The sequence below is a fragment of the Aethalodelphis obliquidens genome, unplaced genomic scaffold (genome assembly GCF_003676395.1).
Source record: "Aethalodelphis obliquidens isolate GAN/ISIS:26980383/991018 unplaced genomic scaffold, ASM367639v1 scaffold9, whole genome shotgun sequence".
NCBI classification, from domain to species: domain Eukaryota; kingdom Metazoa; phylum Chordata; class Mammalia; order Artiodactyla; family Delphinidae; genus Aethalodelphis; species Aethalodelphis obliquidens.
This window is the reverse complement of record NW_020837953.1, coordinates 36,857,202-36,869,899: the sequence shown is the minus strand read 5'-3', so window position 1 is coordinate 36,869,899 and position 12,698 is coordinate 36,857,202. Positions and strand designations below refer to the sequence as shown.

The window sequence follows — 12,698 nt, the reverse complement described above, 5'->3', positions numbered from 1 at the left end:
CTTTGCCCCTTTCCAACCTTCTAGGCTATCAGATCAGTAAGGACAAGGGCTACACCTTAGCGATGACAAAATGTTAAGCTGGAGGAATTGAAATTTTTTATCATCGCTTAGCCACCAGGCCAGCCTCAGACTTCTTACCCCTGAACTTCATTTACATGGCTGAGAAATTAACCTCAGTCTTGTATAACACACTGATATTTGGGGTTTTCTGTCATAGCCAAACATAATCCTAGCTGATTCTGATGTTATGAAACATTTCTAACATTATTTCTTTGATGCATTTCTAATTTCCCTACCCGTTATTTGGAAAGTACCATGCTATATTTGAATTATAATACTTTTAATGATTTCTTATATTATGGTTAGACAGCTCTGTCGCTAATGCTCTATTAGAGCATAAACTTGAGAAAGCTATCGTGTCTTCTTTGTTTCTGTCTTACCCTCAGTCCTGGCCCTTAGTAGCTTTTCTCTCCAAAATTTCTGTCCACAATTTGCTATACATACACATACAAATGACCTGTGAAACAGTCATGCAGAAAAAGGACAAGTGACAAATAATCTCAATTCATGAATTGGCTTTTATATAATTTGGGACCCTCTTCACTTCTGACGTTAATGAAAATGTGGTAAGGAGCATGATGGCCCAACAATGACAATGAGAAGGGCAAAAGAAGAAAAACAGGCAGCCTAGACTGCTGGGGCGAGATGGACGCTCGTGTTGACAGTCTACTTCTTCCGCAATTGACAAAGAGTCCCTGCCGGAGGTTTCTGAGATCTGGGGTTTTTACCTTTGCTTTCTCAAAGTCCAGGTCTTTGCCAATTGTGGTGAGTAGGCGGCACAGGCACTCGAGGGATTCTTCATCATGGTTCTTTAGCAGCTTCACCACACAGTCATGCATGATGGCTTCAGTCAGCATTTTGAGTTTAAAGAGTTCTCCAATGAACTTGATGTTACCAATGGATCTCCGCCGGGCTTTATCCTTAGCTTCTTCTAGTTCATCATGAAGCCTTGTCCTCTCCTCCGGCTATTGTGTAAGGAAGAATAACAGAATCTTGATGATGAAAATGGTACTGCATAATAGATGCTAAAAACATACGCTTGACCGGTGCTGCTTGTGTGCTTGTTCAGGGCGGACCTGGTACCTCTTTTGTGAAGCGGCAGCTGAGGAGACTCCAGTGCTCACCATGGCTGATGAAAAGCCCAAGGAAAGAATCAAGATGGAGAACAATGACTGTATTAATTTGAAGGTGGCAGGGCAGGATGGTTCCATGGTGCAGTTTAATATTAAGAGGCATGCACCATTTAGTGAACTAATGAAAGCCTACTGTGAAGGACAGGGTTTGTCAGTGAGGCAGATCAGGTCCCAATTTGATGGGCAGCCAATCAATGAAACAGACACACCTGCACAGTTGGAAGTGGAGGATGAAGATGCAATTGATGTGTTCCAACAGCAGACAGGAGGTGTCTACCAAAGAGAAAACCTGCTACTTTACTCCAGAATTCTGTTCCTCCAGACCAAGAAGACGTTCTCAATTAGAATACCGCAATGTGGTTCCACCACATCCTGACTATTACAGTATAGTTTCTCTATTCTTTCATTATCCCCTTCCCCATTCCTTTATTGTACATAAAGTAACTGGTGTATATGCACAAGCTTATTGCATTTTTTTTTAAACTAAATGGCCAATGGTATGTTTTGATCGACATCAAATGGAGATGGGATGGGGAAATATACTGGTTCTGTGAAAATACCCCCTTTTCTCCATTAGTAGCATGCTCATTCAGCTCTTATCTTTATATTCCAGTAAGTTATTTTGCTCTCACTATTTAACGAAAAAAAAACCAGCATAAAAACTCTTGCATACCTTGTTCGATTGAAGAATTTTAATGTTTTTCATGTATCATTGTAAAACCAAGGACAATTTTATAACTTTTTTGTATGTAGCTGTTACATGTAAGGCAACCTGTCTTTAAGTAGGGATAAATTACTCTAAAAGAAATGAATCCTAGATAGTTTTCCCTTCAAGTCAAGCGTCTTGTCATTTAAATAAATTTCTTGTTTAAAAAAAAAATACGCTTGGATTCATGGTCCTCACCCTTTCTAGGGGTCAGGGATACCTTTTGATATTTTGACAGTAACTACAGACCTACTCAGAAAACAAAACTATACCTGTAAGTGTGCATCCATTTCAGGAGATTTCTGGAATTTAGTGACCTTTCTGAAGTCTAGGTTCTGAATCCCTATCTTAGAAGGTTGAGCTGCCCTTACATGTGGCACTAAAAGGAATAAAGCATTCCTCTAAACACCAATACAGTGTATTTCCATGTGAAGAAAAGGCCACAGGCACCTACTGAAGTGTAGGAAGATATTGTAGCCAGCTTCCTGAAAATTCTATTTGATAATACTTGAAGTGCTCAAGCACTGTCTTTCCATGAAAATACTTACAGCGCTGGCAGCCTCGAGTTCTTTCTGCTTCTTCTCAAAGACATCATCATCAGCTTTATCTTTTTCAAACTCCTTCTGGCAACGGTTCAGTAGTAGCTTCCGGAAATTCACTGTGTTACCAGGCTTGTCCGCCATGGGTACTTTCAGCTGCATCCAGATGGGAAAATGCAAAAGCGGCAAAATTACTGAAAGAAATTTAATGGTTTTCTCAAAATATCTATTTTCTTTATTGTGCAAAATAACGCTGACCGAACCACAGGTAAGCATTCTTTCTACAAGATATATACAATTTAGCTTAAGGCATTTCATGTTTTAATGGTTAAGATGTTTTAAGTTTTATGCAGAAAAGATACACATTCCTCTCATATAAATGTACTGTATCCTCTCTGACTGGTTGTGCCTCTAGCTGACTGAAATCCTTGTAATATTACTATAGTCATGATTCTGCACTCCTCTAGACCTTTTTAACTCTGAAGGGTTATTACTTTTGTTTTTCCTCCTACTACTGTAGGTACTTTGGTTTAAAGGAACAAATAAAAACGAAATAAAGCAGGGGAGAATTTCATGGCCACAGGAAAACTGTTGGAGGTGAGGTCCTTATTCTAGAAAAAAGCAGAAGTGTGGGGACACAGTTGAGGATTTTTGAGATATCTATTCCTAAGGGGAATGTCACAACACTGTAATACTAGTATTTACTTTGACTATCAATATAGTATGTTTATTATTATTCTTTTTTTATAAATTTATGTACTTTATTTATTTTGGGCTGCATTGGGTCTTCGTTGCTGCGTGCAGGCTTTCTCTAGTTGTGGCGAGCGGGGTCTACTCTGCGTTGCTGTGCGCAGGCTTCTCATTGCAGTGGCTTCTCTCATTACAGAGCTCGGGTTCTAGGCACGCGGGCTACAGTAGTTGTGGCTTGCAGGCTCAGCAGTTGTGGCTCGAGGGCTCTAGGGTGCAGGCTCAATAGTTGTGGCGCACGGGCTTAGTTGCTCTGCGCCATGTGGGATCTTCCCGGACCCGGGCTTGAACCCGTGTGCCCTGCATTGGCAGGCAGATCTTAACCACTGCGCCACTAGGGAATTCCCTATTTATTATTTCTTATGTGTCAAAAGAAATTACTAATTCTCTAAAAGTTCAGTCTAATAAATGCCCACCTTAGAAACGTTCTTTTGATATACAGAAAGACTCAGGGTGGAGGGGAGGTGCCTCTTGGAGGCAAGATGCTTACAAGATTTCCATTCAAATCCAATGACAATTGCTTTCTAGTAACTGCAGTAGCTCACACCTTCAAGGTTACTTGTAACCAGACACAGAGACATTCTTATTTAGAATATAAAGAAAGTGGTCCGGTACAGTGATTGACTAAAATATTCTATTTTACAGACAAAATCCCCTGAGTACCATTTTGAACAGTCATTGCCTCACATGGCAAAATGGTTTTTCTAGAATCACAGTGGCTCCCAAAGTTCTGAAATACATGGTCTTCACCCTAGATCTAGTGGGAGAAATTGGTAAAAAATGGGACGTGTTGTATTCATACTCACAAAAGAGTTGTCAACCAGAATGGACTTGGACAACTACTGATCAAGGCTGAATGGCTAGAAACTTGAGGACTGAGGACTACGATACTATAGTACAATATATTTGTGCCAGACCTGATGGCACACTCTCCAACATATTCCCAATGGATATGGAAGACCATTCAACAAGTCCAGTTCTTACCAACCAAGGGTCAAGTGTTTCATTATACTTTCTTTTCAGCAAGAAACATTAACTTAGAAAGAGGGGAAGATGATCAAATACTTTTTAGACAACCATAGAAAAGCATGTCCCTATCTCCAAATTCAGGCCATTCAAATGCAAGTGACTACAAGTCACTTCAAAGTCAGGCCTATTCTATGATCACACAAGAGTAGGTGTTAATCAGCCTTAAAGAAAAGAAATGCTACACAAAAGCAAAGGTTTTCTTCAAAGTAAAAGCCCAAAGTAGACTCTTACTATATACAACCCAGAATATACAACAATGCACTACAAGAAGCATATCTACAAGCGAGGTTATATGTAACAGAGCACCAACATGACATAAGGTTCCAGAATAGACTGAAGGTTCTAAAAATCAGCAGTTACGTCCAATTTGCTACTGTATAGGAACACAAGTAAACCAGTCAAAAGGTCCTATCCAACTTCCTGGCATAGTCACCACCATTACCTATATTAATACTAAGAACATAATAGAGTGATATAATAAAAATCACCTGGGCCATAATGAGATGTTTCCTGCATTATGGATTTACTGTGTAGAAAATGAGAAAAATGTGGTAATATGAAAATTCAAGCCACTGTCTTATGGTGAGAGGGACCAGAATTAAAATGAGTCAGAAAGGTTAAGTAAATACAACTTGTGATATGTTGGTTTATAGAAACAAATAGAAATGGCATAAAGCAAAGGAGAATTTTTCCCTACACAAAATGTATAAAAAGCTTTGCCTTTTACACCTTTTATGTAGGGAAGGCTAGGTTGAAAGTGTTGGGTTAAAGATCAAAAGATTTGCTCACTTGATTTTAAACAAAGGCAATTCTTTTAACCCAAGTTCGTTTCATCATCTAAAAACAAGGGAGGCACGATCCCTGTGTCTAACCTAGAGTGCAGCTTTAAGCATCCAGTGAACCAGGTTTGGGGGAAACACTTTATAAGTCACAAAGAATAAAGTTTACCTGGGGTATGGGGAACACTGAAAGTGAAAGAGCACTGGAATCTTGAGTCATAAAATCAGGAATTTGGATTCCAGCTCTATACCTAATCAGTATGTAAATGTGAGAAAGTTACCTCATTAAGCCTTAGTCCCTTCATCTGCAGAAGGAGGCATTCCAGTGATTACAGATTGAGGGACATCATAAAGTAGCTGTTGAAACAGGAGCTTTGGAGATAGTCATAACCCCAGATCTGCCATGTGACTTTGGCCAAATGAATTAGCTGCACCAAACTTCTGTTTCTTTCTAATATGGGGATAACATCTATCTCTTAGGACTGTTTGAAGGATTAAATGAGATAGTCTAAGTAAAACAAATAATAGTTTCTAGCACATAAGTAAGAGTACAATAAACTAATATAGCTACATTTAAACTTGCAGCTGTATTTGACATGTTTGTAAGTAAAAATTAAGAGAAATCTATATTCTAATAACATAAATATCAAAGAAAGTATTTAAGTTATTAGCTCACAAAGCAATTAGGGAGAGAACCACAAAAGGCAAGAGAATTGAGTATCTGCTGTCCCAAAATGATGGTCATGGGACACTTCACATGTATAGGACATAAAGAACATGTGATTGTGCATAAGCTTTTTAGATATATTCACATGGAAGTATTAAAATCAAACAATCAGCAGAATGGCCACAAATCTGCAAGAACATTTGTCTCCAAATGAATGAATGTCTAGCTACACAACTCCCTTAAGACTTGTTTTGGAACTTGATCTTAAGGTCCTCTGGGGATGGTTAACAAGGCTGTGGAAATATGGAAATAGGCCAGGGAGGATATATCCTCTGAGAATTGTGATGCATGGTAACTTTTTTCTTCTTAAGAGATGATAAGTTAAACAGGATTATGACATTATTAAGTCAGCATGTGTTGTCAGCTGGACATTGGTCAGGAGACTCAGTAAAATTGGTTAGTTAGAACAGAACATGAAGAGTGGGTGTCTAGTCTGGTAGGGCTGCTATAACAACATATTGGGTTGGCCAAAAAGTTTGTTCCGGTTTTTCTGTAACATCCTAAGGAAAAAAACCAAGTGAAAAATTTTGACCAACCCAATACCATAGACTGGTAGCTTAAACAACAGACATTTACTTCTCACAGTTCTGGAGGCTGGAAGTCCAAGATTAAGGTGCCAGCAGATTTGGTTCTTGGGGAAGAAGGACCCTCTTCCTGGTTTACAGACATCTGCCTTCTCCTCTATCCTCATGTGTCCAAAATGAGGTTCTAGTCCCTCTTCGTCTTCTTATAAAGGCACTAATTCCATCATGGGGCCCCACCCTTATGACCTCATCTAAAGCTAATTACCTCCCAAAGGCCCTGCCTCCTAACACCATCACACTGAGGGTTAGGGCTTCAACATATGAATTTAGAGGGAGACAAACATCCAGTCTGTAACAGGAGACAAGGTAGATGCTTGAAGATGTGATTGTGGATAATAGCAAAAATGAAAGGTGACATGCAAAAGTGAGAAAAAGATCCTCTAAACAACTGTAGTTTTCTTGTTCTTTTTTTTAAAACTTTTTTTTTTAATTTATTTTTTGGCTGCCTTGAGTCTTCGTTGCTGCGTGCAGGCTTTCTCTAGTTGTGGTGAGTGGGGGCTACTCTTCGTTGTGGTGCGCAGGCTTCACATTGTGGTGGCTTCTCTTGTTGCAGAGCAGGGCTTCAGGAGTTGTGGCACGCGGGCTCAGTAGTTGTGGCTCATGGGCTTGGCTGCTCCGCGGCATGTGGGATCTTCCCAGACCAGGGATCGAACCTGTGTCCCCTGCATTGGCAGGCAGATTCTTAAACACTGCACCACCAGGGAAATCCCAACAAGTATAATTTTCATCTAACAGTAGTCCGTGATCAAAACTAAGATACGTAAGTGTTTCAAATGGGTTGTTTGGGAGATGATTTCTCAGGAAGTGAGGGAGTCAAGGGGGAATATTTTATAGTAAGACTGCTTGGTAAGCTAGATTTGCTGGAGAGCACCTACCTTTTCATTTTCACACAACAGTAAACTAACCATGTGACATTACATTACACTGTAAACTAACAGTGTCCATCTCATATTGTGATGAGACCTGTCCACATACCGGTCAGCCAGCAATCTTGGATATGAATGCTGTCAGCATCAGGCAGTCATTTTCTTCAAGCAATAGGATTTGTACTGCTAACATATTTGTTAGTGTTGAGGGTAGATACTCCTTATCCTTAAAAGGATGAAACTCCCTGAGAATCATCAAGGACTATCAGCTGTGTGTTAATTATAGTAGTCAAATAGGAAACTAGAAAATAGAGGGACAAGTACTGGCCTTGCTTAGCATGCTCAGGATTTTGAATGCTGTCCCAGAACATAAAGATGCTAGTGGTAACTCATGGCCCAGTATTTATTTTGCTTGAAGCATGTTCTGGTCTGAGGTAAAGTATGTGGAATGACTAGTATAATATAAACAAGTGGTACCCCCAAACTAACTCTAAGATGCAAAGTGAACAGCAATAATTCAACAGTCTGACTATAACTCATAGGTCTATGGTGACATACTATCATTTATCAGTGGTTATATACTGACCTTAGTAAATTCCCACCTAAAAATGAACTTAACATAATCTGTATGTATTATGAACACATCTATCAAAATGCAGCTCTGTTAGATACATGTGAAGAGGTATACAGTGCTCAGGCATACCCACAGGATTGAAAAGGGAGTGGCTTATGAAACGGTAAGTCAATTCTCATCAATCTTTTTCTTCAAAACAATCTTTTCTTCAAAGAAACTTCCTGCTGATGCAGGGGACACGGGTTTGAGCCCTGGTCTGGGAAGATCCACATGCCACGGACCAACTAAGCCCGTGCGCCACAACTACTGAGCCTGCGCTCTAGAGCCCGCGGGCCACAAATACTGAGCCCGCCTGCCACAACTCCTGAAGCCTGCGTGCCTAGAGCCCGTGCTCCGCAACAAGAGGAGCCACCGCAATGAGAAGCCCGCACACTGCAAGGAAGAGTAGCCCCTGCTCGCCGCAACTAGAGAAAGCCTGCACGCAGCAATGAAGACCCAATGCAGCCAAAGTTAAAAAAAAATTTAAAAAATAAATAAATAAAAAAAACAAACATTTTTCATCTCTCCTCAGGCAAGTTGCACATCCTTCCTCCTCCAGTTGACTCCAGCCACTTGCTGTTGCCTAAGGCCAACTTTTCATGTCTGTAATTCCAGGCTTTATTTCTGAAGAGATTTAATTGTGTCTCCCTTGTTCTCCTATTATCTCTTCCTATAATCAGTCCTATCCTTCTTTTCACATCTTGCTTTAAAGCACTTAAAAAGTGGCAACGTTAAAAGTCCTGGATGTGGTATAACAGGACACACACAGAATGCTCAAAAATATACCCTTTAGTGCCACTCTCTATAGCTGAGGTATGCATGCCTGCCACAGCAGAGATAAAAAGTAACAAAAGTACGGTCTTAAGTTATACAATAAAAAGTTGTTAGTTACTCTTTCATTCATGCATCTACCCACTCACTCAAGACATATGTCTGAGGGTCTATTATGTGCCAGGAACCATTCTAGGCACTAGGAATTTAGCAGTGGAAAAACCCAGAAAAAGTCCCTGCCCTTAGGAACTTATGTTCTAATGGAGTTCTGAGATGGGGGTTTTCTTTAAATTTTGATTAAAACAAAAGCATCTCAATTAAAGTGACTAATAACCCAACTTAAAATTTTATTTAAGCACATATTTAGATACTGGATAGCAATTTCTCTTGTCTACTCTTCTTCACTGGCCGCTGGATTCAGATGTCCTCCTCCTCCTAAGAGGAGTACTGAGTTCTAGTTAAATGCCCCGCAGTTTGTGAAGGAGGTCTTGCAGGTCTCTTCAGTCATTCCTAGTTGAACTAGGAGAAGCAGCAGCATACTCCAGAGGCACGGCTTACGATCTCTTATGATGCCCTTAAGCCTTACGTGCCAGAGGTTGCACTCAGCAGAGCATGGTAGAGGCAGGCAGCTGTGTATATGTCTAAATAAGTGTGTCTGTGTACATAATAAATATGGCATATGCAGAGTAACTGGGTAAAGCCAAAACTATTATATCAATTTCCTCTGTAAATCTACAGAATTCCTTTCTTAAAAGCCTACCCTTTAATATGTCATGGAAAACTGACACACAATATAATTGTATTCTCAAACCCTCCCCTAGATAATCACTGCAAAGTAACAAAGGAGGTTTTAAATGGAGGTGTGTGATCCAGGTGAACGAGAAAGAGGCAGAAAAAAGGTTTAAAAACTACTCTGAGGGACTTCCCTGGCGGTCCAGTGGTTAGGACTCCGCACTTTCACTGCCGACGGTGGGCGTTCAGTCCCTGGTCAGGGAACTAAGTCCCACAAGCTGCGCAGAGCGGCCGAAACAAAGCAAAACAAAACAACAACCCAGCTCTGAACAATGAAAACAAGTATTCTCTTAAATCTTAAAATCTCAACCATCTAGACCAGGTTTCTCAATCTCGACACTATTAACATTTTGGGTTGGACAATTCTTTGTTGTAGGGGGGCTGCCTTGTGCACTGTAGGATGTTTAATAGCATCCTGGGCCTTTACCCACTAATATGCCAGTAGCCATAACCAAAAATGTCTCCGTACATTGCCCAAGGTCAGAACAAAACCACCCTTGAGAGTTGAAAACCACTGATTATAGGCCATTGTTTGAGCTAGGGTTCTATCATTTAACATTCGAAACCTCTATATGGATAAAATTCCTACTTAGGCAATTTTCTAGCTTTCATAAAATAGGGATAATAAAATGGCTGTGAGGATTAAATGAGTTAGATGTAACAATTTTAGCACACATCTCAAAAAAATATTGCTATGGTTCCCACTACTCCTTACTCTCCCTACTACTACTTAGGACCAAAATTATGATTATGTGGGCAACTATAACTAGATTCCATTACTTCAAATGACCAACAGGGATAATCCATGAAAGTGACATAGGTCTATACATTTCTCACAACTATGAATCAGGCCAAAGACCTTGCAATTTGACCTGTGGGTGTGTCTTAGTAAAATATATTGATAATGACAAAGAATTTACTTAAATAACTTAATGAATATAATGGATAGAAAAAGAACACCTCCCCTGGGTAATACCTTAATTTTTTAATTCACTGTCTTCAATTTCTCTCATTCTATTGGGAGGTACTGTTTATCAAACTAATAATTATGTTTTAAAAAAAAAACACAGGGGCTTCCCTGGTGGCACAGTGGTTGAGAGTCTGCCTGCCGATGCAGGGAACACGGGTTCGTGCCCCGGTCCGGGAAGATTCCACATGCCGCGGAGCAGCTGGGCCCGTGAGCCGTGGCCGCTGAGCCTGCGCGTCTAGAGCCTGTGCTCCGCAACGGGAGAGGCCACAACAGTGAGAGGCCCGCATACCGCAAAAAAACAAAACAAAACAAAAAAAACAAACCAAACTGTCTGTGGTCAAAAAGGTTTGGAAAACTTTGCAGAGAGTAGATCCTTCTTGTTTGATTTCACAGGAAACATCAGCACAGGAAACAGAAACTTAAAGGAAGAAAATCTGTTTAAGCTGGTATTAGTGAAACATATACTACCATTTCAACTTTGGACAACACTGGTCCATAGACATGCCATCTGAAAATAATCAGTTTAACTCCATTTCTTCCCTTAAAATAAAAGAGCACACATTCATGTATTCATCACTAAACTTTGCTAAAACTTAGTATTTTGTCATATTTATTTAATTTATTTATTTATAAATATTTATTTATTTGGTTGCAATGGGTCTTAGTTGGGGCAGGCAGGCTCCTTACCTATGGCTCCTTAGTTGAGGCATGGATGTGGGATCTAGTTCCCTGACCAGGGATCAAACCCAGGCCCCCTGCATTGGGAGTGCGGAGTCTTAACCACTGCGCCCCCATGGAAGTCCTGCCATATTTACTTTAGATCTTTTATTTTTAAGAAACTAAACATTAAAGTTCAAGGGCCCAGAGTACTTTTTTAGTTTTCACTCTATTGCTTGTTCTTTTTTTTTCCCTAAGGTTTAGCTTAATGAACACTGAAAGCCTCCCAGAGCCTCACTTAAATTCTCCTTTCAAAGCACTACCACCTTCCAGCCTCCACAGTTAATCCCATTACCCTATACTTTTATAATAAACACTTTCTTGCTTTTCTTTGTTTTACCATCTAGATATGCATCCCTAAACACCATGAAACCACTGTTTCATTTTTGAACTTTAAATAAACAAATCACATAGTATATATTCTTTTGGGTCTGGCTTCTTCTGCTAAAGCTTTTTCTCATTAGATCCATGTGTACATAGTTATAGTTTGGGTTGACTGTCCTAGTATGAACATGCAACAATTTATCCATTTTGCTGTTGATGGGCAGTTTCAAGTTTTGATCTGTTATGAATAATGACACATTTTTGTATATGTTTCTTGGCACATAAGAAATGTATGTTTATCAGCTGGGTATATATTGATACTTAAGAATGGAAATGCTGGTTATAGCAGGAAAAATAACTTCAGCTTTTGTAGATAATGCTCACCTCTTTTCCACAGTGGCTGTTACAATTTATGTTCCCACTGGCAGTGTTTGAGAGTTCTGGTTGCTTCACATATTTGCAAACATCTGGTAAATTTAGCAATCTAGTGTTCCTACATGGTTTTTTATGTAGTTGATTAATTTTCTCACATTTATTGGTCATTTGGATAACCTCTTTGGTGAAATGTTTGTGTAAGTCTCTTGTCTATTTAAAAAACTGAGTTATTTTCTTATTGATTTCTATTAGTTTTTTAAGAAAAACTTTGATATAAGTCCTTAATTGGATTTTTGTGTTGCAATTATCTTCTCCTAACATGTGGCTTGCATTTTCACTTAATAGTGTGACATCTTTTGATGAAAAATGCTAATTTTAATGTAGTCTGATTTACCAAACTTTTCATTTGTATATGGTGACTTTGGTGTCCTAAGAAACTTGCAAATTATTGTTCTCTTTACTCTCTTTTTCTTCTTGTAATTAGCTTTACTATGACTAGTTGTAAAAGCTTTCCTTTATTTTCACCCTTAAAAAAAAAAATCATGCTTGGGGTTTGTAGGAAATCATTGGATTTTACCATCTTTTACCCTCCCTGTAATTTTCCTTTCTTGGGGGTCTCTGTGCTTCAATCTGCATTCTATAGACTTATCTTCTAGTTCTTAATTCTTTTCTTCATCTGTGTCTCATATGATGTTAAATCTATCCATTGAGTTCTTAATTTTATTATAATATTCAGTTTTGGACCTTCTATTTGGTCCTTTTTATATTTTCTCATTCTCTATTGAAATTTTCAATCTATCTTTATCACCTTGAACATAAGCATATTCATTTATCGTCTGTGCCTGATAAAGCCAGTATCTGGGTCCCCATGTAGGGCATTTGCTTGTTGTTGGTTCTCATTCATACTGTCTTTTTTCCTTGTGTGTCTAATTATTTTTAATTGGGTGCTGGACAATTTATTTGAAA

At 39.2% G+C, this 12,698-nt stretch overlaps 1 protein-coding gene and 1 pseudogene across 16 annotated transcripts in view; one reads left to right on the top strand and one right to left on the bottom strand.

Annotated features, from left to right (window-relative positions):
* EIF4G3 (eukaryotic translation initiation factor 4 gamma 3) overlaps positions 1-12,698 on the bottom strand; it is a 369,011-nt gene that overhangs the window by 50,604 nt on the left and 305,709 nt on the right. For 15 of the 16 annotated variants that reach the window (XM_027109874.1, XM_027109876.1, XM_027109872.1 and 12 more), the window contains 2 exons: positions 2,448-2,594; positions 789-1,025 (listed from right to left, as the gene is read on the bottom strand). In XM_027109874.1, the coding sequence (XP_026965675.1) occupies positions 789-1,025; positions 2,448-2,594 (384 nt within the window). Of the gene's footprint in view, positions 1-788; positions 1,026-2,447; positions 2,595-12,698 lie in introns of those variants that run through there. The other variant, XM_027109880.1, reaches the window with a different exon arrangement.
* Positions 1,039-1,656, top strand: LOC113622099 (small ubiquitin-related modifier 2 pseudogene; annotated as a pseudogene).